General features: G+C 43.5%; 1 protein-coding gene across 6 annotated transcripts in view; it reads right to left on the bottom strand.

Moving 5' to 3' along the window:
* ANKRD17 (ankyrin repeat domain 17) overlaps window positions 1-27,701 on the bottom strand; it is an 81,299-nt gene extending 53,598 nt beyond the window's left edge. For 4 of the 6 annotated variants that reach the window (XM_052683176.1, XM_052683177.1, XM_052683181.1 and 1 more), the window contains exon 1: window positions 27,219-27,701. In XM_052683176.1, coding sequence (XP_052539136.1) covers window positions 27,219-27,557 — 339 coding nt within the window. In that variant the 5' untranslated portion in view covers window positions 27,558-27,701. Of the gene's footprint in view, window positions 1-10,339; window positions 10,448-26,734; window positions 26,865-27,218 lie in introns of those variants that run through there. The other 2 variants (XM_052683180.1, XM_052683178.1) reach the window with 2 other exon arrangements.
* Window positions 27,702-27,728: the final 27 nt, after the last annotated feature.

Raw genomic sequence — 27,728 nt, 5'->3', positions numbered from 1 at the left:
TATATAAAAATTGCCAATACATAAAGATGGCTCTGCTCTGAAGAGATTCTGGACGTCTACCTGAAGAGCACCTCAATGCATAGTGACACATCTCCAAACAGCTGCCTTACTGACAATGGCCTAGGCAGCTCCGCAGTATGCTGCTACATCCCATTCCTTGCCACCTGATTTTCAAGGCACTTATTTTCAAGAAAATTATTATTTTCTTAAGCCTTGCTTAAGGAAGGGGAGCTCTCAAGAAACAGAAAATCCCGTGGGAAAGGCTGGTCATTTCTTCTCCACTGGACTCACCTTTTGCCTTAATTGCACACCACAAGGCTAGATTTAATGGGTGCCTTCTCAACACAAGCATTTATTTCCAACCCCAAAACAAATCTCCCTGCTACACAGATCAGACCACCACTCGTTTGTAACCTTCACACATCTTCTTTTAAAATGACACCTGAGGAAGAGGAGAAAACAAAAACTGTAAGCTACCAGAAGCATAAATGCATTGTTTCGGTTCCATTACCTCTGTCAGAGCCAACCTTGAAATCTCAATGGCCATTTATTATTATCACCAGCTAACTTCAGGGGGCTCACCTGCATGTTTGTCACCTGCATGTCTGTCACCTGCAGTCTTCAAGGAGAAGCACCTTGAGCTTGCTTTTCACAGCTTGGTAAGCAGCCATTTCCTATCACTCTCTCAGGCTTTGTTAGAACAGATCGAGACCTTTAACTAATCCTCTGAGAAGGGAGTTTAGAGCAGCTTACCACAACAAAAGGTGGCCCAGCTTCTCACAAGTGCTTTTACTAGCCCAAAGCTCTCTGCTGTGGTTTCAGTCCAGAACTGTGCACACCCATTCATTTCCAACTGAAGAAGTTGTTTTGCTAAGGATTTTAGATCAGCACAGCTGAACAATGGAAGCACAACATCATAACTTTTATGTAGACAAAGCCAGCAGAAATGAAGCAGTATGTAGGAACAGCACTGCGGGGCCTCGCCTTCACCCAGATTTCCTAACAGCATAGTTTAAAGCCAAGAGTACTTCCCTCAGATTTGAGCACACACTTATTTCTTGCCACCAGGCCTCAGATGACCCAAAACAGCTCCTCTGTAGTCTATGCCAAGGAAGCTGCTGAACTTAGCAAATTATCCAGATTCAGAGGAGAAAGAGGACAGGCATTTATTCCTATCAATCATAGGCGAGACCACTCTCGATACACACAATTTTAACAATATAATCTTACGTCCATTCAAAACAGCTTCCAGAAAGCAAGCCTCCACTAACACATCTACCTGCTGAGTTTTCACTGCCAGCAAGCCACACTCACAAGGTTCAGAAGAGGGAGAACACCGGCTTCCCCAGCCTCCGCGATGAAATGCTGTAGATGTGCTGTGCTAAATCTGCCAGAAAGCGTTTCTCAGTCGGCACAACTTTCTACAATTAGCCTCGTCAGCTTGCCTTCTCTCCTTCCTGCATGTGAGAGCAACTACACGGGTGTTGCACAGTTCCCTCCAGGAGCTACTCCTTCTGTTCCTTAACTGTTGTCAAGTAATTTGCTTCCTGCTTATTTCTTGATTCTGATCATAATGCAAAACAGAGGGCAGTTCACATGATCATTTATGCCACAGTACCACCAAACGCAACACGAACAACTCTGCGGTGTGGGCCAAAGTGTACAATGCAGAAAGACCTCCATTCCCTGAAATTCCTGATAATAAACCATTAAGGCAACAGCATTTTGCCTCGACAAAATGAGAACACAAGTGACCTGTGCTTGTCCACATACTTTCCTCTCCACACACACACAAATACTGAGACATACAGATTGATCAGATCACAGAACAAGAGAAACTGTAAGAGCAGAAATTAAACAGTTCTTACTATGTCACAAAAAGTCATAGTTACCCTTAGGACTAAATCTCAGAATTCCTGTTGCCTAATGTACTACTCTACTAAATGCTACATCCCTATAAAACTCCCTCCCAACATTAAGCATCCCATGCAGCGACTCCATGTTGTGCAACGAAAGCCTCTGACAGCTGCAGAAATGCGTGGCCGAGGCTGTACATATCCACACACCCAGGCTCCCTGCTACAACGACAATGGATAGATACAATAGGTTCCTCACACGGGAAAAAGAACTTGTTTTGGGAAACCAGAGGTCTATCAGAGTGCACATTCCAACAACTGCACTTCAGGCACTGGGCCCACAGACACAAAAAGGTCACAGACGTTGATTCTATCCCTCACTGTGGCTACTGAACATAACACACGGTGAACAAGTGAACCGAACTGCCTAACACCAGTTGTTTCTGTTTCAGAAACAGTTTTCTCAAACAAAATTGGCAAGAAATCATTGCCATCCAGAAGTACTTTCCACTGGTTAATCTTCAGATTAGCACTCTGCAAAGATGAAGCAGCAGCAGGGAACAAGGGCATGTGGAAGAGGAACAGAAGTGCATAAACAGCTCTTCTGTCTCTGTCAAACTCAGAATTCCCTTTGGCATGAGTGAAACTCATGCATGCATGTGCTTACCCACAGCAACAGAATGTCCTGGGTTGAAAAGGACCACAATGATCATCTAGTTTCAACCCCCCTGCTGTGTGCAGGGTCGCCAACCACCAGACCAGGCTGCCCAGAGTCACATCCAGCCTGGTCTTGAATGCCCAGGGATGGGGCATCCACAACCTCCTTGGGCAACCTGTTCCAGTGCTTCGCCACCTTCTGTATGAAGAACTTCCTCCTAATACCTAACCTTAACTTCCACTGTCTCAGTTAAAACCATCCCCCCCTTCTCCTATCACCATCCACCCATGTAAACAGCCCTTCTGTTTATACGCTGCTTTCAAGTACTGGAAGGCATGGATCTAAAAGTGTACAAGAACACCAGAACAATTTTTTTCAAGCAAAGTAACATGTAGCCTACCTTAACCACAGCTTTTCTTTAGCATGACTGAAGTGATTAAAGCAGTTACGGTGCACTGCATAAGTACAAGACACCTACAAAACTTCTCCTTGCAGTCTGTATCCCTTTAAGTAAAAACAAGAACAAACTGCATATATGCTCCACACTTCCTCATGATAGATGGCAGCCTCTTAAATGAAAGCTGCCTTACAATGAATTAGTAATACAAGACAACACATACTCAGGCATAAGAAAAATTGCACCTGAAGGAAGACACTTACTGGAAGGACAAATCTCTCAAACATATCTCTATTCATAAAAAGATTACGGCATAACCAATAGTTGCATTTTGTTTCCAGCACCTCAGTGTTAAAGCACAAATGCTACTCCATGTGCATCTGCAGGCTCAGGTACCATTTCCTTCCATCAATTTCCAAGCTAGAGAACAGTCAAGAGATAAACCAGGCTGCTATTGCTTAAAAACTGCACCATCACAGCAATGCTGAAAATAGTTCTACAGAATGGCCCCTTAAAGAACAGGATTTCAGCTGAGATTAGTGAAAAGGGCACATCCTAAGCAATTTAAATAATGTATAAACAAGCTACACCAATTTTTTTCCTGCAAAAATGACAATAACAAACTTGCTGGCGTGCACTGCCTCAAGAAATTGGGTGGTCCACATCCTATTTAATACACCACCTTCAGGGATAAGAAACTAGACAGCAGAGTTCCATTGAAGACATCTACTTTTCTGCCTGGACTTAAACTGCTGAAGTCTCCGTCCTACATCTCATATGAGGAAGGGCAGCCACAAACTATCACATAAAGAATTTTATGAAAATAACAAAATATATTTTGGGAGGATAGGACTCATGACATCAAGAGCTTTGACATTACTTCAGGTTGCTCCAGTTTTGTTAGTTGGTATGCATTTTTGTCTTATAAATAGAGGAAAAGCAGTGCAGCTGTCCTAAAACAACTGACTGCATTGCAAGACAAAAATGCAGGCCAAAAAACCCCCCAGTGCATCAAATGCCGATGCTGATTTCCTTTACTTTACTTCCCATTGGTTTAAAAAAAAAAAAAAAAAAAAAAAAAAAGCCACTTTTCTGCATTTACAATTGAGCCTTTTGTTCAAACACGGAGTTGGTATGGCCTTATTTGCCACTCTTCTCTTCTGGTGAGATGCAAGAGGATAAAGTTACAATAGGAAACCATCGAGTCCAATGTCTGATCAGAATTCTTATGGTTACCACCTGGGGAACTGAGCATAGCGGAAATTATTTTGAGTAACTTCAACTCATCTGATTAAAATTCTCTCTCACAGGCTTGATAGCCACTGATTTTTTCCCCCCCACAACACAAGGCATTATTAAGCATATCTAACAAACAGAGGACAGCTTGGCTTGCTGTATTTAGCACACTCAACTGAAAGCCTCACCACACTGAACACATCTGAACAGGGTTGGTTTTTTTGTTTGTTTTACATTTGGTAAATTAATCAACTTGCAAAGGAGCACAACAGAAGCATAACTACTTGACCAAATCCAAATATATCCGTTTTTTTTTTCTTCTTCTGAAAAAGAGATGGTCTAAAAACTGAGGCTTAAGAGTAGAACAAGGACAGTAACTTTCAGGGGAGCTCCTTCTTCCCACCGTTTCCTCCAGCACCCCAGACAGAAAAGTCACACGTGAAATTCCCTCAAGTCACTGTTGCTATTTTGATTTCTACTCTTTTTGCTTCTGACCACATCTGTTCTAATTGCACCTGAAGACACTTTAGCTTATTTTTCCTATGTTAATACTAATACTAATACTGTTACAACAACAGCTTCTCAGTAGGACATGCTGCAACATGAATCAAGTTTCTGCTCCTTATTTTCATCACTTTCAGCTATATTCATATCACAAATAAAACTGCCAGTACAAAGTTGCTTTTCAGATTACAAACCTGTCCACAGTGGGGGACAGGAACAACATCTTTGTTCCTAAAACAGCATTTCAGATGTTTAAGTCTGTCACCTAGTAACATGAATGTTGCTATTAAGAGAATTGACAGACAAAACTCTGCAAGAACTGTGCAGCATAGAAAGTAATAGCCACTAACTGATAGAAATCAATGTTTATACAAGTCACACTTCTCAAATGATTTTGATGCGGAGGCAGCGTAACAGGTTGTTTTGAGTGTGAGTTACAGCTTTGGTGCATGTGACTTCCTGTCAGCCAACGGAGCTAGCAAATTCCAGCACAACGAAGAACTGAAGACACTTTATATGTGTGCAGGATAAAAAGGGAAAAGTACCTTAGTCAGGAGAAAAACTGGTGTGTTTCTACAAAGGTTTAAAGATGGGACACAAGAAAAAAAAAACTACCAACAAATAAATTCACCTAGAACACCTCAGTTTTCTTCTTGCTTTGGATCAAATGTCCAGTTTCAAGTAAGTGATTAGCAAAAAACAGCTGGGTTTAAAAGACACTTTTGCAGACCAATTCCACCTTCTAGTCAAGTCGAGGCCTCCAGTGAAGCTCTCAATTAGCAGCCTGCTCACTGGCAGACACAGGACTTAACAATGCTGACCTTTTCAACAGCAGCTGTCCAGGTCGAAGTCATCTACTGCCTTAAAGCCTCACACATAATAACTGTGTTTTCATATTACTGTACAAAGAACAAGCCGTTACTGGAAGATGGTAAAACAACAAAACAGAGAAACAATCGCTTTCAATTGCACCATCAGGCTTGTAATCTCTTCCTACAAGCCGAGCAGAAACAGCTGAAAATTCAACAAAAAAAACATCCACCAGCTTTTCTTTCTTGCTTCCAGTAAAAACAACCCAGCTCAAGCCACTGAAAATTAGCACCTTGCCCTGCTACCCAGTCTTACTAAATTAATGGTATGGGGGAAAAGTAACACAAGGCAAGACTTCCAAAACACAGCTGTTTTGAGCCTCAAACAATAGACAAATGCTCAGATGAAGCAGTATTTGGGAGAAAAGTAGTTCCAAGGGAAAGGATTCCTGCTTTGCTTGAAAGCACAAGACAACACTACAGAAAGAGCTCCAAAGGAATCAGTTAGGTAGCTTCACTGCAGTTTGCACTCACCTCCATGAAGCTGCAAGCACAAGGGCTAGCAGGGCCTAGGTGGTTGCCATCACTTCTGTTCTGTCAGACTGACACCATTCTGTCAGCTCCGTGGAAACATGAGAAGGCAGCAGCACAAGGGGTTTTTCATTGCACAACTCACTGATCTTCTATGTACCTATTTCTATAAGCAATTTGGCCAGCAAGCCCACTATGACTCCAGGACCACTCTTTTCCAGCAGATTCAAGAGAAGGGTAGTAAGTTATTTTTCCATTAATATTTCCCTAATCTTCCACGATTCTCCTAGCTATACAATGGCATGGTGCAAGTTCTAGCACCCTGCTGCATGAACCTCACAATAAGATTGTTCCTACTCATCCTGCCCTATAGGGCATTTGGGGGAACTTACGCCACCTGATTATAAGATGGCCGAACAACTCAGCCTTGCTGTTACCAGGTGCAGCTTGATTCAGGCTAATCCTCCTCCATGAAAAATACCTCAAATGAGCCATTTTTTTTTTTTTTTTTTAGCTTCCTTCTGAACTTGCTCACTTGGCACGATTTCTCCTGGGAACAAGGCAGTCCCATACCCTGAAACACAACCAATCTGCTTTTCTTAAACTGTAGGTGAACCACAGCACGAACAACTAATTCCTGATTGACAAAAGGTGACTAACAAAACAAGGTCGTACTGATTCTGCAGCAGATGCATCCCAACACAAAATTCAACCCTACCTCAAGGCATGACACAACAGCACATCTTCACTGCACTATAGCAGGCAAAAGTCCAGCTCTTCCAGTACTTAATGCTGCATAGCTACATTCTTGGTGCCTTGCCATGATATTCCACTCAACTTATAAACCCATATGTGTGTACACGTGTGTGTGAGAGCCTGGGACATCACAGCATTTAAGCAGGGGCTCTCTGGCTTTCACAAGTTCAAAGATTCTCAAAAGACTGACCCTTAGAGGAACCATCACCTTGGATCCAGGCAGGAACATAATCTTTCAACATTGATTGCCTGTGGCCCAAACTTAGTTATGCTGCTTTAAAAAGCAAAACAAGACTACAGGAATGTTACAACTCTCTTGAAAGCGCAACAAAATAGTTGCTCTGACAGAAAATGCATGAAAAATTGCAGTGAATAGCTAGGAAGTACTGCAGTTATTAATAGCCAAGATTGACTTCACATAGGAAAACTTTTTAAAAGAAAGGGAAGACATAAATGAAGTTAAACAGGCAAGATGACAGAAAGTAAAAGAAACAGAACAAGAAGAATACTAGCCTAAGAGCTGGAAAGATTCCAGTTAATGCCCCAAACAACAGCACTGGAGTATAATCCCAACCTAATTTTCAGACAGAAGACTGCAAGGCTTATAAATATCAAAAGCCTAGACCTGTTAAAAATTGCATTGCAGAGCCCCCTGATCTCTGGATGTGCATGAGACGTTATTCTTGTATTTAATGGTTAACGATTTGCTTTTCCTCCTGTCACTACTCCATCAAGCACCTATGTACTCAAGCAGAGTTGCCTCTGCTTATGTCAAGCTTCTGGTCACTACTGAAGCCATGGCTCCACTACCTGCACTACAGCTGCACTAGATGTGATGGGGATGATCGTTTTACATTACCCCGCCCCTCACCAACATGACTACCATATCAGCCACGTGTAAAGCAACCAAAGTAAGATCTTCAGAGCTGGAAGAACAAAAACAAAATACCCTTCATCACTGCTCTAGTACAAAGGGAAGAGTCTTCTGAAGGTAGAAAAGACTCCATGTCACACTAAGAAATTATGTTTTGATCATGATCAGTTTTAGTTTCAAACCAACGAAGGTGACAAATATTTACCTTACACAAATAAGTTAAAGGATTTTTCTTGTTGTTCTAAATGCACTTAATTAAGAACATTAATAATGAACTGTCAAGTGGGCTGGCACTGCACATCCATCCATTTCTGTTAAGTCAAGCGCAGAAACTTTTAAAGGATCTGAAGGTCAGAATACATGGCACCTTCCCTTGACAAATATTAAAACAGGAAACAAAAATTCACCCCTCCACTTTCATAAGCTTCCAACATGCTTTTCTGCACACTACAATGCAGACTGTATCTTCGTCTGTCAGGAAGAAACTTATCTTCTTTTCACCCAACAAAGAAAACGCTTCTGTTGAATAACTCAAAGTGACAAAAGAGCAATTCTTGCTTTATGCTTCTATTTGAATTCCACATTTAGGTCTCCTGTAGCATAGTCATTCCTCCACTAGCACAAACAAGCTAAAACCTGAAATGTTATACCGACACACATGCACACAAAAAAGCTTTGTCATCAGCTAAGTCAGACGTTAACAGGGAAGTATTGCCAAGATGCACGTATCAGAAGAACCAAAGAAACAAAACCAACTGCAGATGAACCCTATGGCATTTAAATTTTATTCAGCTGCATTCCTTTACAGTACTTTCAATACCAAACACAAGTAATGCAGCCAGGACACTGACCATCTTCAGCAGAGCAGGAAAGCCTGCCCAAGGTCTGCAGCGAATGTAACCTTCACCGAAGGTGGCACGAGTGCGGCAGCCAAAACACTAAGTGACATTCTCTGGGCTAAAGATCGTTTCTGTCCCCAGATGCATTAAACTCACTGAAGAACTGTTTTAGTTAAGCTGTAACCAATCCAGAGGTGAGAAAATTATTGAACATCTTGTAAAAAAGGAAAGCTCCCTTCAAATTTAACTAAGTAAAACTCTGTCCAATAAATGAGATGTGACTTAGATTTTGCTAAGCAACAGCAGTTCTTTCCACCTTCACGCTGTAGTCTTTGAATGAGTATCAGTAATTGCTCCACAGGAGAAAGTAAAGCACTAAAAAGAAAAATAAAGCAAACAGCCTAAACACGCTTTTAGAAGTTTCAACAGTAGTAAGTTTGGGGACAACTGCATTTCATCCGCTGATGCACTAAGAAATTAAGAAACAGCCTCTATGGCATTACTGAGATTCACGAACAGCCATGCAGTCAGAGTTAATGCTCATCTGGAGTCACACAAACTAAATAGTGACTTGATTCTTAAGGATATTCTCCCAAAATACAGTTTGCCTCATGACATGGAAATGAGTCATAAAATCCTATCATAGAATGGCCTGAGTTGACCAACAAATGAACATGTGAAATGAATGTGTGATGCAGTTACCAGAAGTCACCAAATCCAAGAAGCACGCGTTCGATTCACATACACAAACCTAAACTACAACTATACACAATTAATTTGCTAATTGCTTTTCCAGAAAAAGAAAAGGAAGAAACCCAAGCGTTTTTATTAACTTGACATATGATGGAGCTGCACATGACAATTTAGAGTTCAAAAGAAAAAAGAAAAAGCTTTACACATCCATTAAGGCAAATGAAATACTGACATGTTTGTCTGATGGCAGAGAGCCCAGTTCACTTTTGGTCTCACCACAGAAACCCAGCCACACAGACAGATACTGGTACAAGTGTCTCATCCAGGCATTGGTAACAATTTCTTAAGCACGTGCCGAGCATTTGCATTAACATTCTGGATGTAATTGTGTTTAACTTCCACATGAGCAATAAGACTGTTAACACCACACTAGGCGTTTCTACTGCCATAAAATTGTAGGCCAAAGAGCATGTGGCCGTTCAGGATAAACCTACCAGACAAGCATCGCTGAAAGCACTGCTTTGTTGCAATTTTGGCAGCAGCTAAAACAAGCAAAGAGCTTCCCATGACTGTAAAGACTACATGCATATATTTTGGAAAGTTAGCTGGCAATGAAATCGTGCCTTTGTTGGTAAAACCAGAAACACCAAGACAAAAAAGAAGCTTCCTTGAACTGTGACAGCTCCTTGCTGATATGAGGCGGAACAAGGAGCCATGTCACTCGGAACAGCCACGTTGCTTTAGGTCATCTGGGCCAGGCTCTGTTCCTGTGACTGAAATCACATTTTGAAGTTTCAGTCTCAAGAGGCAGAGATGTCATTCATTTCACAGCACAACACCTACAGGGGACATTAAAAGCAGCCCATACACTCTCAAGAAGACTGGAAATGCGGGAACCACACAGGCCCAGTGTACAGACGATGCAGGTGAGGATGTGACACCTGCGGTCCCGGAGCCGCAGTACTGCAGGGAGCCGGCAAGCCCCGCGAACGACAGCAGGGCCGTGCAGGAGGCCCGGCTGCAGCGCCCGTGCCGCCTGCCCCGAGGACCGAGGTGGCGACACGGAAGGCCGCGGGGCTCCACGCCTGGTCCCGGCCCCGGCCGCCGGCCCGCCCCACCACCCCGGGTGTTCCCCGGGGCTCGCCCGCCGCCACCCCTTTGTTCTGCGGCCCTCTCCCGGCCCTACCTCCAGGATGTCCTCCAGCACGTAGGCCTCCATCGCGCGGCCCGCCGCCTCCGTCCGCCCTCAGAGCCCGGCCATGCCCCGCCGCCCGCCGCCGCCACCCCCCGCGCTGACGGACACGGAGGGGCCGCCGGCCGCCCGGCAGCAGCACGCTCGCTTCCCCCCTCCCCCCCCCCCGCTGTCAGCGCGGAACAGGAAATGGAGCGTTCCACCCTGCGCGGGGCGGGCGCCTACCACCCTGCGCGGGGGGGAGAGGGCGGCCCGGGGCCCTCCGGCTCATCCCCGGCACCTCAATGGGCGCACGGGTGCGCCGGGAAGGCTCGGAGAAGAAATCCGCGCCGAACCAACCGCTTTCCTCGGGTTTTCTAACGAATCTCAACGTCCTGCGACGGAGCGGGGCGGCTCGCGTTCCTCCCGTCGGCTCTGCAACCCTCAGGACAAGTACAATGGGCCCACAAAAGTCATAAAAATACACTTATCTGACCTTCCCAGCACTCCCAAGGCCTCGACCGACAGGCCCAGCCCAAGCGATGGGCAGCAGCAGCTCCGCTCCCGCTGCACCGAGCACGGCTACGCGTTAGGAGGAACTTCCTCACTGAGGGCGGTGAGGCGCTGGCACAGCTGCCCGGAGCTGTGGTGCCCCATCCTGCAGGGCCCAAGACCAGGCTGGATGGGGCCCTGGGCAGCTGTGCTGCTGGGGACAACCAGCTCATGGCACGGGGTTGGGTGAGTGGGCTTTGAGGTCCCCTCCAACCCAAGCCACTCTATGGCTCTATGATTCTATCCAGTACCTTACTGAACGCTTGCTCACACTTTTGCCTTTTCAGCTAAAATTTCCATTCAGAAATACTACACTAGAAGAGGTAAGCCACAAGTCCGGTTCATTAGCCTTCAGCCTGCTGTTCAGCCAGCCACCAACACAAAAGATGTAGTCACATTAAATGACAACCCTCTTAGAAATCTCACTCTGAGGAAAACAAGTTTACCAACATTTCCTGTGAGCTCCAGCACAATTAATTTTGCAGCCAAAACTGTCCTTCATGCCAACCTCCTAAATGTGGTTGGGCACAAGCACATGTAACAGCAAAAACTCAGATAGCCAAGAAGATTAATACAAGTGAGCTGCTTCAAAGGCACGAAACACACAGACATGCACCTATCCCATTCTCCTTTCCATAGGAAAATCTTGTCCACACCTAGAATCATGGGATGAAATTCCATGGCTCCTCTCTAGTGCTCTTCAATCAGCATCTGAGAGCCTCAGCAGCCCCTGCAACCAGTCCTGAGGACGGGCATCCCATCAGTTGTGCATAACATTACATGGATCACAAAGCTAGCCCCTCCAACTTGAAGTACTCCTTTACAAAACTAAAACAAGAGCCCCACAAGCCTCCCACATAACAACAGTTATGTCTCAAAAGAACAGTTAGTCATTTTCCAAGCACTGGAAAGAATGAACAGACACCTTATATCACACACAGAAAAAAAAAACACAGAACAGCATAGTGCTAAAATCAAGATATTATGCATATCACAATGCTGAAAACATTTTTGAATGGAAAGAGAGCAGCAGAGAACAAAAAAAGGTGTCCGTTCTCCACAAGAGATGGAAAAGCAGTACCTTCCCCACTTTTTATACAATGAGTGCAAGATCTTCCAAGAGAAACAAGTTCACCTCAAGAGACGAGCCACTTCCAGCCCACTTCGAGACAACAGTTATCTGCAACAACAGAACTTCATTTACAAAAACGTAAGCAGAATAATAGCTCAAAGCTTCCCAAGTTGTTACACTGTAAGAAACAAACAGCACCAGCTCTACTGGGAACAACAAAGACAGCAAACTCACCAGCAGACTTTCCACTGAAAGCAAGTTAAGTTCATCATTTATTTGCTTTCACACCCTGAATGCCAATATGGGAAAGTACTCCTGCTCCCACACCCTCTCCTCTCTCCAGGCCAAGCACTGTACCCATCACCTGCAAGAAGCCTGCTGTTATTAAATGGCAGCCTCCACATCACAAAGTACATCAAACTTGTTTACAGTGTGGAATACCAAATTCCAGAAAACTATATATTCCCAATATTATGCAATACTATGTACTGTATGGATATATGTATGCACACACACAAAACTGCATACTCTCAGTACTTGAAACTTTGCAGCACGAAGAGATCCTCAGTAAAACCAAGGCTTTGATACAGCCTTCCACTCTGTTCTTGCAGGAAAGATATGAGAGGCAGAGGTGGGGAAGTTATTTATATATGCGAATTATTTTTTCTTCTGTTGAAAATCCAAAATCACATAATTCACAGGTCAGGAAACATATCTTCAAGTTACGCAAAGGTGAACACAGATCCATTTCTTCTTCACTTTCAAATCCAGCTCTATCAATCACTCCAGCCTGGTGTTTTTAGGAAAGGAGAGTCTAAAACATCTCAGCTTCTGTTAAAAATGTAACATCTTTACTTTCTTCTGGTAGGAGGGAATGATCTAGTCAGTACCCTCGCCTATTCTCATCTATTGCTAAAAAAGAAATCTTTCTTCCCCAGAAGTGGTACCTTAACGGTGCTGTCCAAGTCACACACATCTATCATGCTGTCTTATTACAGTTCCTCCCACTCCGTAAGTCTAAACCAGAGAAAAGTCCTTATGTTCCCCTACGCAGACGGTAGAAGAGTAAACATTGGAAGCACAGCTTGAGCAGACAAGTTTATCATAGCACTGCTTAAAAAAAAAAAGAAATTGGGAAAGAAATCCTATTTCAAGCTGTGCTCAAGTGCAGAAGATCAAAATGAGTCTTGAGATAGCAATACACAGTGAAACCAAAGGCTGGGACAAATACAAAACAATGTTGGCTTACTCTACGCTATGTTCCCCCTACAGCACTGGTAACTAAAACTAAGGGTAAAGCACATAATTTGACCTAGAGGAGAGTACAAGCATTTGAAGGAACACTAAGTCCACATGCAGTGAAGTACAGAGTGAAACTACAAATACTAAAGAACTGGCGTACAACTTTCAAGAACAAAATTTTGTCTCCCTCCTATCACGCATGCCACCACTAATTTTTAACTGGCACCAGTCAGATTATGTCATGCTGAAACACAAGCATTTGAACAATTGATCCGAGACAGATTCTGGCACACAGAAATGTAAGCATTTAAACAATCGATCAGACAATTCCCACTCTTATATCACAAAAGCACATTGTTATCTCTTTACAGCTGATCAAGCAGTACTGGTCACCAACTGTCCCAAAGCATATAAACACCATTTTTGTGCATTTTCAGACTCGGAGCTCAAAGTTGGTTGTGTAAACTGCATCTCTCACAGATGCTTACATCTTATTCAGTAGAAACACAAGTTGCATTCATTACTGGAAAACAAAGAAAAAAAATCACAATTTTGAACAGAGGGTGAGAGACAAGTAGCCTACCTTAATTGGAAGACCTCCTAATGAATAAACTAGTTTGAGACACTACAGTTACCCACCACCTAATGTACAGTCTCCTCTCTTGCAAACACCATCTTCCAATCTTATCCGTTTCTTACTTTTAGTTGAGTGATCCTATTCCTATCCATGTTCACTTTGCTGGATTGTGCCAAGCTGCTCTAATAGGAAAAATACTTTTTCAAAACCCTCTACAAATAAGGGAGAAAGGAACCTTTCCCAAACAGACCCTCATGAGTGTATACACCACACCACACAAGCTCACTACCTGATGAAGTTGCACTAATATTTATCCACCTTCAGCAACTCAATCCCCATCCATGCACATACCTTCCATTATTCCATCATATTATTGTTAGACAGCCACAAAGACACTAGCAGTGTTCTTCACCACTGCTACTTCTGAGTGTGCCAAAGAAGCATGACTTTCTTTACAGTAGTTTGCATTGATAATCCTTTGGTGCATTTTTCAGGCCTCTCATTCCCACACACACACACACAAAAAAATTAAACCTACTTTAAACATTTGTCTCTCTAGATGGATTCACCCAACTCCTACTCTTGATCCTCAGGGCTTAGCGATTATATGAAGTTGTGTCAGTTCAAACCCAAACTTCAGGAACCTTCTGAAGACACCTTCTGAATACTCTCACCTGCTTTTTCTCTTTTTTCATAGTATATTGTTGCCTTTCTCCCCTTCACCAACATCCTTCAGGTGAGCGCTTTAGCGATTTCAACCTAAGATCAACCTTCCTTTAAGTTTTATTTGGGAGGAAGAAGGACTTCACTTGATGTAATCTACATTTTTGTTTTCTATTTATTCCCCATTGTTATAATTCATTTTTTCTCTCTAGGAATTTCAGCCCCTTCTGCCAAAAACTGTGGCAAAACATTCATTTAGTTTTACTATCACAAGATGATCTTCACTGCTCATCCTCATCTGCCATAATTCAGCCCTGCTAACTCTCACAGCAGAACCACTTATTTTGGCTTCTGGAACAACCATACAATCACCTTTTTTGACTATCCAATATTCTTTAGGGCTTAAACACTAAGCTTTCTCCCCAGACAGACTGTATTTTCTGTGCAGTGTATTCTTTACTTCATCTAGGATGACATCCAAGGCCTTAATTCCAAACCTCACGTTTTCTGCACATTTAGCTTTACTCTTTTTGGTAAGCATACAGAGCTAGAAAAGATCAAGTCCTATTCTTTAAAGGTCTTAGTATATACTCCTGAGACCTAACTTTCCCACATCTCCAAAGAAACTAGTATCTTTGAAAGATGCCTGTACTCAACTACCTTTCAGAGTACAGATAAACATCCCCCCCTTATGTCAAATTAAAAGACTGCATACAAGAAAAAATGTTTACAAGTTTGACAGATGACAATAAATTAAGATGTTTATGACGAGTCTGATGGAGTAAAGCTGCTCCACTTCCTTCAGACACTCCTGCTCCTCAGATCTCATCTCCTTTAGAAGCAGCAGCAAGCTAGCAAAATATACTTGGCAGCTGGAATAAACTATAAGATCTGATGCGATCAGGGACCATGGTGACCCCGTATGCAGAGAACCTTTCTGAAATAGGTATTACTGTCTCCTCTAAGGAACTGTTGAGGAATTTCAGTATTCATATTGCAGTACAATGACATATAAGATATCTCATTCAAGAGTCAGTGGCAATCATTGCCACCAACGAAAAAAGTTTGTTTTCCTCGCACTCCTGGCATTGTCTGCACTATCAGGATTGACCAACAGCACAGACAAGCTCCAAGCAAAAGCTCAGAGCACTTCTTCCAGGAACTTTAAGACAAGGGATGCCAGCAGCTAGTCTGCCTAAAGTAAAATTGCAGTGCTCAAGTCAAGGCACATAAGTTAATACTTTCAATTTCTATCAGCAGCTTCTGAAAGAAAGTAGTTGCACCCTGTGAAAAATATTTCTGAAAGCAGCCTTTGTCCCTGCCTAAATCAAATCCATGTCTGATGGAGTTTTACATTCTAGTAAGCAAGCAGCATACTGCACTGCAGACAGTGATGCAAATCCTTCTGACCAGCTGAGAACCTTCTTCCCCAGTAAGTGCTTACATCAGCCCTATTACTTTGGATTTCAATTCTGCAATGCAAATCTAAGCATGGAAGAAGAAGGATAAAAAACCCTCTATTAATACTTAGTATTGCCTTGACAAACCAAGTCAGAACTTAAAAAGCAATTGTGTCAAGACATATTCTTGCAGCTTTATCTTCCTTCATATTTGTCCAGTGAGCTTTTCCTCTCCTAAAAATGAAGCCTGCAATTTTGCTACAGAGGAAATTCCCAATACAAGTTAAAACTGCATTGACACAAAGCTATGAAACCAGGAAAAAATTACACATTTAAAAGTGCATTTTGTGTTTTCCATCAGTAGTGTAACATTACTGACAGAAATGTTTGTCTAATGGGAGTCTTCTGTAGAACTTCCTCTCAAGTTCTCCCCTTCAAGCAGTCCAACTTTTTACCAGGTAATAATACTGTTACAAGTCTTTAGTCCAAGAACTTTCAACTCACCTACGAAGCCTGCTTTTGGGCTAAACACAACTAAGACAGCGAATGTGCTCAAAAAAGACACCCATTTGCAACAGGACAGATTCTTCAAATTATATTTCCTTTCCCATTTGTCATGGCAGTAGGGAAGCTATGCTCAATTTCAATGGCATTTGTAGAGCCTCTAAGCAAAGAAAATTTCTCACATAATAGAACAATCTAACAACATTAGTACTAGTGCCTCTTCAATGCTAAGTACTAACTCCAGATATCTTAACATCAGTATATGAAAGATCAGAGCGCAAGGTTGAAATGATCCCCTTTTAACATACCCCATGCCTGCGCAAGCCATTTCATATACACATAGGAGAATGTCTGCTTTAGAAGTTGGTCCTTCATCCCACTTGGTTCATACTCAGACAAGCCCCCAAACACAGAGGCTCTCATATAATTGCTGTGACATGATACATTTTGACCTTGACAAACTATAATGTAGAACTCAGTAACCATGAGCAGGACCGAACACAACATGTAGCAGACTAGTTCCTTATTTCCAGTTATTTAATCATTAAACTTCACGGAAACACATTAGTGCTTGGTTGATGTTGTCAATTAGTCTTGTCTCATTCCCCCCAGCACCACCACCACCAAAAAAAAAAAAAAAAAAGTCATAAAAATATAAAGCAGTTTTTACAGATAACAGTGGTCAGCCACTGGAATTTCCTTAAGAGTTCAAGCACAAATACAGACAGCAAAACTTCACACAAAAGAATCTACTTCCAATGTCAGTTTCCCCCTCATTTCTAAGCAGGCAAGCCCATGATTTTTTCTGGAGTATAATCATCTAAGTAACTCATCACTGACATGCTTCACCTAAAAATTCAAGATCCACTGGATCAGAATCCTCTTGTCTCCATTTTCTCAGCTGTAAACCAAAGAAATTTTCTAACAGTTCCACATTTAGACAAGGTTCAACTTCCTTTATCGTATTCCCACACTCCACCTAATTTAGGAAAATGAGCAGAACCCATAATATTGTACTTAGTTTCTTTCTTTTGGAAATCTCCTGAAGGGCAGTTGCTTGGCCGGCATCTTCAAGTTCAGATATTGAACTGAGTTTATCAAGTGGAACATCAAGCCTGAAATTTAACAGCAGACTGGTTAAAAAAGAAAGCTGAAGGAGTACAAAAACTGAATAAAAACAATGAGAAACTCCTATGCTAACTATAATGCAGCTGCTCACTTATTTCACCTGAAGCAGCTCGAAAGGTCAAGAAATCCTGAGAACCTCACAGCAGAACCTCAGTGCATTTGCCATCAGCACAGTCAAACTGGCTGCCAGGTTAAAATCCTTCTAGCTGAATGTTACTTGCTCACTGGACTTCAGAGCCTCCTGACAACCATTTCTCAAGTCTTTAGAAGACAAAAAACCATTCAGTTTATCTCAGATCAATGAAAGAAACGCAGGACAATGAAGTCACAAACACCTGCCTTTCTCAATACAAGGTGAACTGATAATTAAGAGCCTGATTTCAGCTGAAGACTAACTCTGAAGGTTTTTAAAAGTACAAAAAATGAAAAACCTTCAGGTTTTAACTCAGCTAGAAACATTCACTGCACAATGAAGTCCCCTTTCAACCCATCAGAAACAGGCTCTCTTGAATAGATCTCACTCTCCCCCCACATTCAAACTGAATCATTCACACAGAATCTAATGGAAACGTCTTACTGGGACCTCATTGAATCAAGTGTTGTAGAAGTTATTGGAGGTAAACAGAACATCCACTGCCTGCTATCACAAATGCTAAAGAAAACACTCCAAATACTTCCCAGACTGTGCTTATGCTGCACCACACATTTCTCAAGTTATTCCTACTAAGAGCATATTCCTATGGCTTGGAAAGACTGTGCACCCATCTCTGGATTACAGTGAAAAAACCACCACTAAGAACACCTGCAAAATGTTTTTGTTTCACATGCAGGAATAGTTTAAATACAGTTCTTTGAGAGTACTACTGCTCATGTTTCACACCTAATTCACTCAAGTGCCTGCAAGATGGTACTGCTCCACGTGCATCTTCAAAGCCAGTAACACTGATCAAGTTAGTGAAGGCAAAGATACCTGCCAGTAAACTGAGGGTTAGGTCATAAACTCACTTAATTAAGCAGAGCTGGGACAGAGCAGCATGCAGTGTCCCAAAATACAAAAGGAATTAGCATCTCTATTAACTTGCAGAACAAACTTGTCATTCAGCAGAGCTGTTGCACCAACATGCAGCTGGAAAGGATAAATCCAACCTCACAAACACGAGCAAGGCAGGTCCTGAGCTGACCGAACAGCTTGGTTCTAGACTCTAAAGGAAAAGCAACCAGAACTCCTCACAGCTACTTGCCCTTTTCCCTTCATACCCTCAATAGCACATTTTGGACAGACTGCAGGCCAGCGATTGGCTGCAATGAGAGCTGGCAAAACTGAAGCCATTTAAATGTACAGTTGGTTATAGGTCAGAGAAAGAGGTAAAATGTTAGATCAACTCATCCCATTATGCCGTATTATGTCATAAAGGTGTCTGAGAACCCAACTTTACATAGATACACATACCCAAAAAGACCATCTCAAAGACACAAGTAGAGTTAGAGTGATTTTACAGACAAGTTGAGAAGCAAAGCCCACACGTTCCCACACGTTCAAGGTTCAGAAAAGCCCTCTGCGATGTTTACCCGCTTAAACTATGTGCTAAACTTTGCTACTGCATTTATCACTGCGGTCTTTCATCGAGTTGATGCTTCACAGAAATACCAGCATGCTGCTATGCTTTCACTTCTGTTAGTGACTGAGATGGACAGAAGGCATATGTTCATCTATCTAGCAGACTGCTAAGTTAAAAGTAAGCGCTCTTTCTTAAAATTAGGCTGGTTATTTGTAGCACAGTTACCATAGCCATCCCAGTCCTGCTTTGCGTCCACCTTACGCTGGTTGGCGTACAAAGCGCCTCCTTCCCGCATTCCGCCCAGCGATACAAAAGCAGCAGTGGTTACACTTAAAACACGCAGCAATGTTCTAATGCAACACTACTTCAATCCTCTCTTTTGATCTACCCTTAACACACTGCTTTAAAGAACTGGAAGGAACACCAGAGAATAAAAATATGTCAGTGCTGATTTTATCTCAAGCTTTTAAGTTTCAAAGCTGGAAGAAAAAAAAAAAAAAGATTTTATGCCATTTATCTTTCCAGGACTCTGCCAGCCACTTTCAAACACCAAATCCAAACACCAAAGGAACCGTGAAGAGGATTGCTTTGCCCTTTAATACCAGAATTCTCACAGATCTGTAGCATTCTCAGCAGCTCCACTCCCCAAAGACAATGCAAGCGTTTCTTTGACAGGCATTTAAATAAATAGTTTTGCCAGAAGAGGCAGCCCTCAGCCCTCCTCCCCATCCAAGTTCCTGGCTCTTCCTTTCGGGCTCCTCGCTGTGTCAGCACAAGCTCCCGAGCCTCTGCCTGACAAACTGGATTGAGGACCCATCAGCTGCGAGCGTGCTTTTTCTGCTGCTCAGGTTTTTAAATAAGATCGTTTTCCAAGCTGCTGTGAGAAGCAATGGCTGCTTTTGTTTCTTCCTCCCCAGCAGCTGGCTCACTGCAATCTTCCCACAAACCTGACTCCCCTGACTTCAGTGGGATGAGTGCCCACGCTGACACCCAGTGCTTCAGAAAGAAGCTAAGTCGTGCCATGAGTTCACATTTTCAACTTCATTAAAGCATTGTTCACCATTCCGTGGAGGAGAACAGTTCACACCTGCAGAACCAGCTGAGGAGGAATATTCTGCTGGCAAAACACTTCAGGACAAGATGAACAGAAGGGAAAAACTGCCTGAAGTTTATATATGGCAAAGCTCAGGTATGGGAAAACATGTGACTCACTGAATACCTTACAGACACCAGAAGTACTGCGGACCTCCAGCTTCTCACTAAATGAATTGTTTCGTTCTATTCTTTTGCATGGGAAAAACTGGGAGGACAGAAATGACCTTCCTCCTCTTATCTCTGAGTCACTCCCTGCCACAGAGAGGATTCAGATGCTCTCCGCCTGCTGAAGCGGACTCCACAAAGCTGTCCTTGCAAAGGCTTAGGAGCTTTGGGATTTGGGGGAGAGGGGAAATGCGAGCCCAAATCCAAGGCAACCTCTCTGGAACGTGAAGTTTTGTTACTGTGTAAAATGCCTTTAATTTGAACCAAAGCAAAATAATCAGGACGTGAACTTAACACATAGGCACTTAACTTTTTGACTCTTACAAGTTGAACTCAAGGAGAACGGATGCCAAAACTACAAACATTTCATCATACTAAACACTCCAAATGTCTTGCAAGCTCTGTGTTTTAGCATCTTAACAGCTGCATACTTGGACACGCTACCCACTCTGATGATTAACACTACAACCAACTCAAGCTAAGAGACTGGAATGAAGCAGGAAAAAAAAGCCAAGGTTAATTTCAGCTCATTTTCTAGAATATGCCAATCTACTTTTAGGACTTGAGGGTCTTGTTAAAATACTGTAGAGTAGAAGAAACCTGTGCATAAAACAGTAATTTATATTTGTCAAAAGTACCTTCGAGTAATGCATACATAATCATTGTGCTTACAATACTTGACCTAGAAGAAAACAGTGCAAGCACCAACTAAGATATATTTAGAGCATGCTTGGTCTCATGCCTGATTTTCAGTCTGGTATACACTGGTTGCTTAATATGAAAATAAGGTGCTGGGACAGTTAAACACCTGTACATGGCTTCAGTCTTCACACAACTATGAGTATTTGATTACATACAGGGTAGAAAGACATGGCTGACGAACATTCAGAGTAGCAAGATAAACTCTCCAGCTGACTGCTTACTGAAAACTGAATAGAAATGCTGCCTTATGATGGTAAATCATATACACGTTTTTTTTCCCTTCACATATTTCTGTCAATATAACACAATGACTATACTACGCTCACAAGAAGTCACACCTCAACACCAATACCTATACATTCATCAGTGAGGCCGTGTTAAGCATCCTTACCCAAACCATCCGCTAGCATTAAATCTTTCCCTACCCAAACATTCATTTTTCTTTTAAAACATCAAAGCTTTTTTTGAGGATAAAAATATTGCCAAGAAAAAGCTGCAGAAACTCTACGGATGCAGCACACCTTCAAGCAGATGTGTCAGCACAGTCACCTGAAGTGCCGTAGCATCCCAGAACCAGAAGCACATCATCACTTTGGAACAAACAAGCTGCCTACCAACGCAACCAGGTGTCCTGCCTCAAGTGCCTTAAAACAAAAAAATATGCAAACTGTGGACTTTTTTCTACTTTATTCAAAGTTGTGAGGACTTATTTCCTTAACACTGGAAAAGAGAACCTCCTTACCTATCTAGGATCTGCAGCATTGATTTCCCAATACCAAAATAAAGCTTCCAAATAAACTTCATTTTAAATAGGTACTGACGGTTTTGTTTCCAAAACAGAGATGAAGAAAATAAAGGCATCTAATCTAGTTGGACTTCAGAGTTGACAGATAAGGAGGAAATCCGCTCTCATCCACACAAACCATTCTCTAAGAAGAACTGTTAACACATTTGGATCCAGTCAGCAGACAGGAGTTCTGTTTCCCACAGAAGTATTGGAGGGAATAAACAAACTCACCCGGTGCCACCATCACCTAACTCCACCTCCTGCAGTGCTCATTTTACACACAGAGCTTTTTTTTTTTTCAACCCAGATTGTCACTAACAATTTAGACAGAAGTCCCCTAAGATATATTTGAATATGCACTAACCAGACATCATTCATTAACTCAGCACACCTAGAACCTTTCCCAGGCATACAGAAGCACCACTAGACCTTGCTTGTGACCTTAGCCTGGAACAGTGCTCTCATTCCCTTCACAAGCACATGAGATCTACCAGCTTTACTCCTTTGAAAAGGGGCATATCCCACACACCTTCTGCACAGTGAGGTCAGTAACAGCTGAAGGTTGCTTGGCAAGGAACGGCAACACCAACCAACATACAATTCCCATTTTTCAGACTGATTTTAGTGGAACCTACCCTGTCACACAATATGGAAGGGATGGTTAACTACTCCTTCCTGGGATTACTTACAGCAGATTGCACTACTCTGAGACTCTACTGTGGGATTCAGCCACCGGCAGCTCTACCACCCCTGATACTTCGGGGATTTTTGAGTAAAATCTACTCTCAGGAATCCCTCATTCTACTCATCTTCAGAGTAACAGTGGTACAGAGAATACAACCAACAGCAGTCAAGTAAGACATAGTGGCTCTTCTGCATCCCTGCAGAAGCCAAAAGCCTCTCATTCCAGGAGTCGTATTAAAACAGTCAGGATAAAGACTAAGGAAATAAATGTTATGCTTGAAATAAACAGCTTACTCTGACACTTCGATGTACTGTAACTGTGTGTCTGTGACAATCTTGAAGGCACACCAATAAGCTCAAATTTTCAGATTAGCACTTCGTATCTGAAGCTAAAATAAGCAATTTGGAGAAGCTTCCTTTGCATGAAGGAACTGCAGCAAACTGGGGTGTTTCGTTGTTTTATTTACTCCTTACTAGTTCAATTACTAATTCAATTGCAGCTGAGAAAACAAGAGCGAGCTTATATTTACAGAAGCTACAAGGCCACGGTAAAAACAAGAATGCTCCATAAACAGCTGAGAATTCTAAAAAACATCCTTTGTGTAGGGCAGCACTTTCAGACATACCCAATATTACTGAAGGTGGTGTTTAATAAAATAGATTTGTCGAAGCCATCCAAGAATGCTGTATCAAACTAGACCTATTGCTGGGGGGTGGAAAAGGGAAGGAAATAACCACACACAACTCCAAAATTGATCTGCATCTGCTTATCATGAGACTCTTTGATCAAGGGGAAGGCTGAACTGACACCCTTGGAAAATGGGTATGATATTAAAGAAAGAAATGACCAAGGTCAGGCTGGATGTGGCTTTGGGCAGCCTGCTCTAGTGGTTGGTGACCCTGCACATAGCAGGGGGGTTGAAACCAGATGATCTTTGAGGTCCTTTTCAGCCCAGGCCATTCTATGATTCTATGAACTTCAGTGTCAGCAGGAGCAAACATCCTGTATAAGTTCATAGGCAAAAAATCAACGTATATACTAACTTTATATCACACAATTAAACTTTGGTTTAGTAAGTGATGTCCTAATGCATTTTACTATTTACTGAAGACAAATGTTTAGCAAAACTGGTACATAAGTGAGAACTTTGACGATGCCTGCTTGCATATTTATCCGTTTTACCTGAAACCTGAGTTCAGAGGAACTGCTAAACTGTGTTTTTATTTAAAAAGGTAACAAATACAGAAGTTCTCAACCAATCTTAATATTCAAACTCCTTACCACATGTGTCAGCCTTCACTCACCTGGTTTGTCCCCTCCCCCATTATTTTCAGACTCATATCCTTAAAATCTAACAGCAGCTCAGAAGACAGACCTTGGACTTGGTCCAAAGCACATGAAACGTGATGAGCATTTTTCTATGTGTGTTTCATGTATTCACATATCAGCAACAGATTATGTTAAATAGGGAAGGGGAAACTATACTGAGCCAAGTCAGGATGTAATGTTTGGCTTAAGAGTACAGTCTTCTGTGATACTCCTCACATAATTCTGACTCCAGAGACGTTCCTTCATCTCGCTATTAAACACTTAAAAACATCCAGCCATGACATTTTCCACATGTAACTGCATCTGTGCAAATTCTGCCCGACTGCACAGACCTGTTGGGAGTTTTCACCCAATCAAGGAGTCACTACAGTCCTATTTAACATTACAGCTCCTTAAACAAGCCGGTGAGGCTACTTCTCTGAAGACAGAATCATTTTGCTTGCTGTACACGTGATCACTCATCGAGTAAGGGCACAATTCTGCCAGGAAGCATGCAAGTTGACCTCCTCTGCTGCGTCACTTCTCCTGTTACTTTCCTCTCATCTTAAGACTTCTCTTCCTGCACGCTGAAAAGAGCTGGCGTTCTTTATAAACCAGAGGACAGGGAAAAGGCAACTTGCCACTTACAGACAATACTGGACCGTGCTACATAAAGTGTTTTAATTGACAAACGCCACTTTGCTGTAATTTCAGAAAGCAAGCTTAGAGGTTGCCACCATCACTGTAATAGGAGTTCATTAAGCTGGTGGTATGAAATCTCAACTTTTCCCAGAGCTACATCCAGCCCCTATGCTTCCACACTGAGATCTGAGTTTAGAAACAGACTGAGATGAAAACATCTGATTATAACTTTTTATTCCATCCCATTAGCACAGCAACAACTGAGCCAAAACAATGTCTTTCCACTCATGAGGCTTTTGTGATTTAGAGTCTGCCAGGTTTCCTGTTATACCTCCTTTGACTTGTTGCTACTGTACTCCCCATTTTCCAAACCCATCTCATTAACAGTGAAACCAACAAGTAATTTAGCCCAGAGATTAGAGAGGCCTTAACGTATTAGCAATGGGAACAGCAGAAAAAAAAAGAAAAAAAAGCCTAAGAAACTGCCCCAAGTTCACAGTTAATGAACAGAATGGTTGAGAGGGAACACCAAGAGATGCAGTGCTTCCACAATAGTTTCCATTTACAGCAAACCCATAAACTGATTTGGTTTCACTTCATGTGCCTTGCAGACTGCCAGCAGTCAGAAGACAGCAGTCCTACTGCTGAAAGCCACACAAACTACATGCACCAATTTAAGCCTGAACTGAAATAAACACGTAAAATGAAAAGCCTCCTACCAAAAAATTCTAAGAACCAAAAGAAAAAAAAAAGAAAGCTATTAAAAGTCAAAATCAAACATCAAGGTGGTTTCAGACAAGGAAAACTCCCGTTTGCTGAAAACACATTTCCTCCCCAGGAGCTGCTGGGAAGTACTTTGAAGCTAGATCCTCTGCTCCATTATCCAGGCCACCCTCGTGCTCACACATAAAAACTGTTTTTGGCTGTGCACATTCTATGCTACCTCACTCCATCCTGAAGTCAGTGGAGGAAAAATAAAAAAAAAAAACAACCAGAGCAGGCTTTGGTTGTTGTTGTTTGTTTGTTTTTTTTTTAATCTGAATGATCTAGAATTAATATTAATTAAGCAGATGCCATACAGCTCCTCGTGGGACCTGGACTTAAACGCTCTGCTTGTTTATTAGCCTTTGCTTAGTATTTAAAGCCAAGCCACTCAGCCTGGGAAAGTCTTCATTTACTTACATACCATGACTAGGATGAAACAATCAGGGAAGCTTCCAGACGCCAAACCTACTTCCCAGCTATCGGTACCTACAAAGTCTGGAAGTTACGTTAAAAAAAAAAAGTACTGTTCTGCTGCCTCATGATATTTTAACGATCATTTCCTTTTATCATCTCTGTACACCACCCTGACCCATATTAAACAGGTACTCTGGCTACATAAGGCACAGCATGCAAGCAAACGCTCACGTCAGCTACGACTACACTACTACTACTACTTCTGTTATCTTCACCTTTCTTGCCATGCCATCCACGATGTCTCTGGAAAGCCATCTGTGTAAGAAGCCACTTCAGTGAATGGCTACAAATACAATCAAACCCACGGTTTTGCCATTAAGTTTCCTTTTACACAAACTCTTGAACGCTGCTGTTCCATACAGCTGATCTCAATGCTGAGCAATCAGCCAACACATCTCCTGTGGCACCAGACACCCACACTTCATGCAAAACCCAACAGACCCCGTCAAAGAGCAGCCAAACATCTGTAGGACTGCTGGATCTCAGTGCAATACTTCTGCACACGATTGCGGCTGCCAATCTCCCTTTTCAAAAGCTTTGACCAACTTGATGCTCACTTTCCTAAAAACAGATACTAAAAAAAAAAAAAAAAAAAACAAACACCCACAACCAAATAAACACTGAACCTCATCAGTTGTTAACTGAGCCTGAACTGCAGGCAATGGGGGCCTTCTGCTACTAAGGGGATGAAATGTTTTCTCATATCAACTTCTATGGGAAAAAAATACTTTTTTTTTCTCCTAGACAAAGCCATCACTAGCATAGCCAAGTCCTTCTTTAGTCCTATCAGATGCTTGCATCCCTTTCTTCTTGCTCATTTTAAATCTTAAGTCAAAGGAAGAAAACACCATTAAAAAAAAGATAGAAAAACCTTAGAAATAAACGTTCAAAGAAAAACGTGAAAAACGTGGGGCTGGTTGGAAGATGCTAACAAAAGAAGGATGTTAAACAAAAGAACAGCACCACTAAAGCAACCGTTCAGTTGAAACGTTACAGAATCAAAGCTGCTCAGCCCAGCGGCTCTGCGTGACCACCGATGCAAATAGCAGAGAGGCTCAGGTCCTCATTCGCCTCTTCCAGCGATACCTACCTGAAACGACCACATTAAGCGGCAGCGAGTTGTCAGCGCTTCCTCGAGCTCCTTTCAGCGTTACATTTACACGGCGACGGCTTCGGAGAATCCTCCGGACGGGAGCGAAACGCCCAGGGCTCTCGAGCAGCCTTCACCCCGGCCGCGAACCCACCCGCACGCCTTCGGGCCGATCCATCCCCGGGCCGACCCATCCCCGGGCCCCCTCGCCGCCCGCCCCCCCGATGCCCCGGTTCCCCCCGTCCACTCGGACGGCGCGGACACAAAGCGTAGCGCCGCGGGGCTCCCGCTCCCCCCACCCCGCACACGCCGGGCCGCCCCCGCGCCTTTCCCCGGCGCGAGCAGAGCCGTGCCGCCGCTCCAGCCCGCCACGAGGCCGGCGCGGTGCTGCCCCCTTCCCGCCCTCGCGGCGGGGCCCCGCGGGAGCCGTTATGAAAGCGGAGCTCCGGGGCCGGCCGCGCGCCCTTCTCCCCGCCCGCCGTACCTCGGAGACCTCTTCTTCTTCCTCTTCCTCCTCATCCTCCTCCTCCTCCTCCTCCTCGCTGCCGTTGTTGCTGCTCTCGCTGCCGCCGCCGCCGCTCTCGCTGCTGCTGGCCGGCCGGCCGGCCCGCCCGCCGCGCTTCGCCTTGCCCGGCGCCTTCTTCTTCAGCAGCAGGTCGCACACCCGCACCAGCCCCCGCGGCGCGGCCGCCGCCGCCTCGGCCGAGCAGGACGGCGGCGAGGAGCCGGCCTCGCCGTTCGGCCCCTCCGGGGGACCGGGCCCCGCCGTGGCGCTCCCAGCGTCGCCGCCGCCGCCGCCGCCTCCCTCCGCCGTCTTCTCCATGGCCGCCCACGCCGATCCGCCCCGGTGAGGAAGGAGGAGGCACCCGGGGCCGCCGCCGCCTCGGTCACCTCTAGCGCCGGCGCCGCGCCACCTCTCGCGATACTTGTCGCCGCCGGCCGCCCGCCCGCACCCGGCGCCGCAACGTCCGCGCCCGCCCGCCCCCCGTCGGCC

This window comes from Tympanuchus pallidicinctus, unplaced genomic scaffold, assembly GCF_026119805.1.
Source record: "Tympanuchus pallidicinctus isolate F22 unplaced genomic scaffold, pur_lepc_1.0 scaffold2, whole genome shotgun sequence".
NCBI classification, from domain to species: Eukaryota; Metazoa; Chordata; class Aves; order Galliformes; family Phasianidae; genus Tympanuchus; species Tympanuchus pallidicinctus.
Note: the sequence above shows the minus strand (reverse complement) of the source record. Positions and strands in the feature narration are given on the sequence as shown.